The sequence below is a fragment of the Vigna unguiculata genome, chromosome 5 (assembly GCF_004118075.2).
Source record: "Vigna unguiculata cultivar IT97K-499-35 chromosome 5, ASM411807v1, whole genome shotgun sequence".
NCBI classification, from domain to species: domain Eukaryota; kingdom Viridiplantae; phylum Streptophyta; class Magnoliopsida; order Fabales; family Fabaceae; genus Vigna; species Vigna unguiculata.
Window position 1 is genome coordinate 8,120,614 of NC_040283.1, and position 1,961 is coordinate 8,122,574.

The following is a 1,961-nucleotide window of genomic DNA, read 5'->3' on the forward strand; positions in this document are numbered from 1 at the left end:
GTTTTAAAATTTAGTTAAATGCGTTGCGTAATGCTAATCATGTAACTGACATGTGAGTGGGGAAGTATGACATCATTAAAGATTAATTGGAAAACATTAACGCAAGAAAATACTAAATTAATATATTGTGATTACCACATTATCTTTTTCCTTTCATTGTAAATGATCAGAAAATTTAAAACATATAATAAAGATATAACGTGAATTTCTATTATATGAATCATTCTTAAAAAAGAAAATTTTGTCAAAATTTTTCAAAGAATCAAATTAACAGAGTAAACACGTTCATATCAAAAGAATCAAATTTATTTTGCAATGATACATTGGTTATGTTTGTGAGGGAATTTGCAGACAAAGTCCAACTCATGAAGGACAAAAACCAACACCAAGGAAGCCATAAGTACTGCCACTGGACCCAGCATCCACAGCATCAAAGGAACAGCAACACAAAGTACCCTACTTCCGACAAGAGCTAAGGTGAACCCTCTTTCTAATATGGTGTGTGTGTAACCCCCTGACAAAAACTCCCCATACGCATTCATCAGAAAATTGGCATCGATCAGAAACCCTATCGCCATGGAACTGAACATGAAGCTCATCACCAAACAAATTGACGTTGATCCATACTTCAAAAGAAAGGTTTTATCCGACTTAGAACCGAAAAATCCACTGCTCAAGAGATGGCTAGCATTGTAGGTGTTGTTGCTCAAAGCTGCCAAACCCAGGTTAATCAGAATGGTTATAGAAGCTGTGAGTATTGTAGACATAAGAGTGTTCCTCAAGCTTTGCACTGTCAACATAGCTTTGCTTGCATCACCCTTCACACAAATATATATCGTAAATTAATCTTATTTCTAGTCGATGTAAGATTTCTAACGAATTATATCATTCCAATGAATGTGAGAAAAATATGCACTTACCTGATTTAAGTTAAGACTCCAAGTTGTTCTTTTGAGCTTGTCGATTCCGTAAGTTGTGCGCGAAGGATTGTTCTTGATGGTGTGGCAGAGATAGACATGGTAACTCACTGTGATGAAGAGGCTCAAAGGGATGAAAATGGTGTCCAAATAAAGAGCCACTCTCATCTTTTTTCCCTGTTTTGATGAAGAAAATAAGGAAGAAAGTTTGGTAAGAATGAATGACACATGAGATGTGTGTTTTTATAATGGGGGTGTTGTGTTAGAAGAGAATGTGAATGATGCATGAAATATTGTTTTTAATTGTTGTTAGTGCATGCTACGGCTCCTCTGCAAGTGGAAATGATATAATGGACACCAAACTCGATGTGGGGTTTGAGTCATACGTAACTCATACATATATGCGTCAATACCTAATTAACATGCCACCACATCCAATTCAAACCAACCAATTAATTAATCACTTAATTAGATATTCATAATGTGATTCGAAACTATATATAATCAAAGACATAACCTTATAATCTCGATGAACAATACATAATAACAATTCTTTTATCTGGCAATTTATCATATGAAAGGAAATGTTTGAATATATAGCGTGACAGTGAAAATTAACTGCTCAAGACACATTCATTTAATTGGTAGTCATCATGTAATTAAACACTACAAATAGGAATAATTATTAATCTAACGTTGGTTGTTACAATATGGATCACCATTTTAATTTATTTATGATTCAAATTTATTTACTTTCCTTAATAATTTTAATTTATTTTATAAATTTATTTTGTGTTTTTTACATTTTATTGTAATTTGTGTAATTCGTTTGTTATCGCCATCATTAGTATCATTCCTTGATTCACCATTTTAAATTTGCACTTCATCCATTGTAACTATGTTTCCATTTGCATAGTTACTACAAAACCAAAAAAAGAAATAAAAAGGCAAATGGTATTAGTGGGAGATGCATGAAATTTTAATTGAAATACAAGTGAAAAATAAGCAATTGCTATATTAAATTGATCTTCTTTGTAGAAGTGT

General features: G+C 32.4%; 1 protein-coding gene across 1 annotated transcript; it reads right to left on the bottom strand.

Annotated features, from left to right (window-relative positions):
• Positions 1-267: 267 nt before the first annotated feature.
• On the bottom strand, positions 268-1,150 carry LOC114185689. Its single transcript, XM_028073561.1, has 2 exons — positions 921-1,150; positions 268-818 (listed from the first exon to the last, which is right to left on the bottom strand). Exons 1-2 carry the CDS (start codon positions 1,083-1,085, stop codon positions 306-308), a joined length of 678 nt encoding a protein of 225 aa, XP_027929362.1. The 5' UTR covers positions 1,086-1,150; the 3' UTR covers positions 268-305.
• Positions 1,151-1,961: the final 811 nt, after the last annotated feature.

Coding starts and splice junctions, on each gene's coding strand:
- LOC114185689 (XM_028073561.1), bottom strand. CDS start 1,085: ATGAGAGTGGCTCTTTATTTGGACACCATTTTCATCCCTTTGAGCCTC. Junction 819..920: donor GGAGTCTTAACTTAAATCAG/GTAAGTGCATAT, acceptor ATTTGTGTGAAG/GGTGATGCAAGCAAAGCTAT.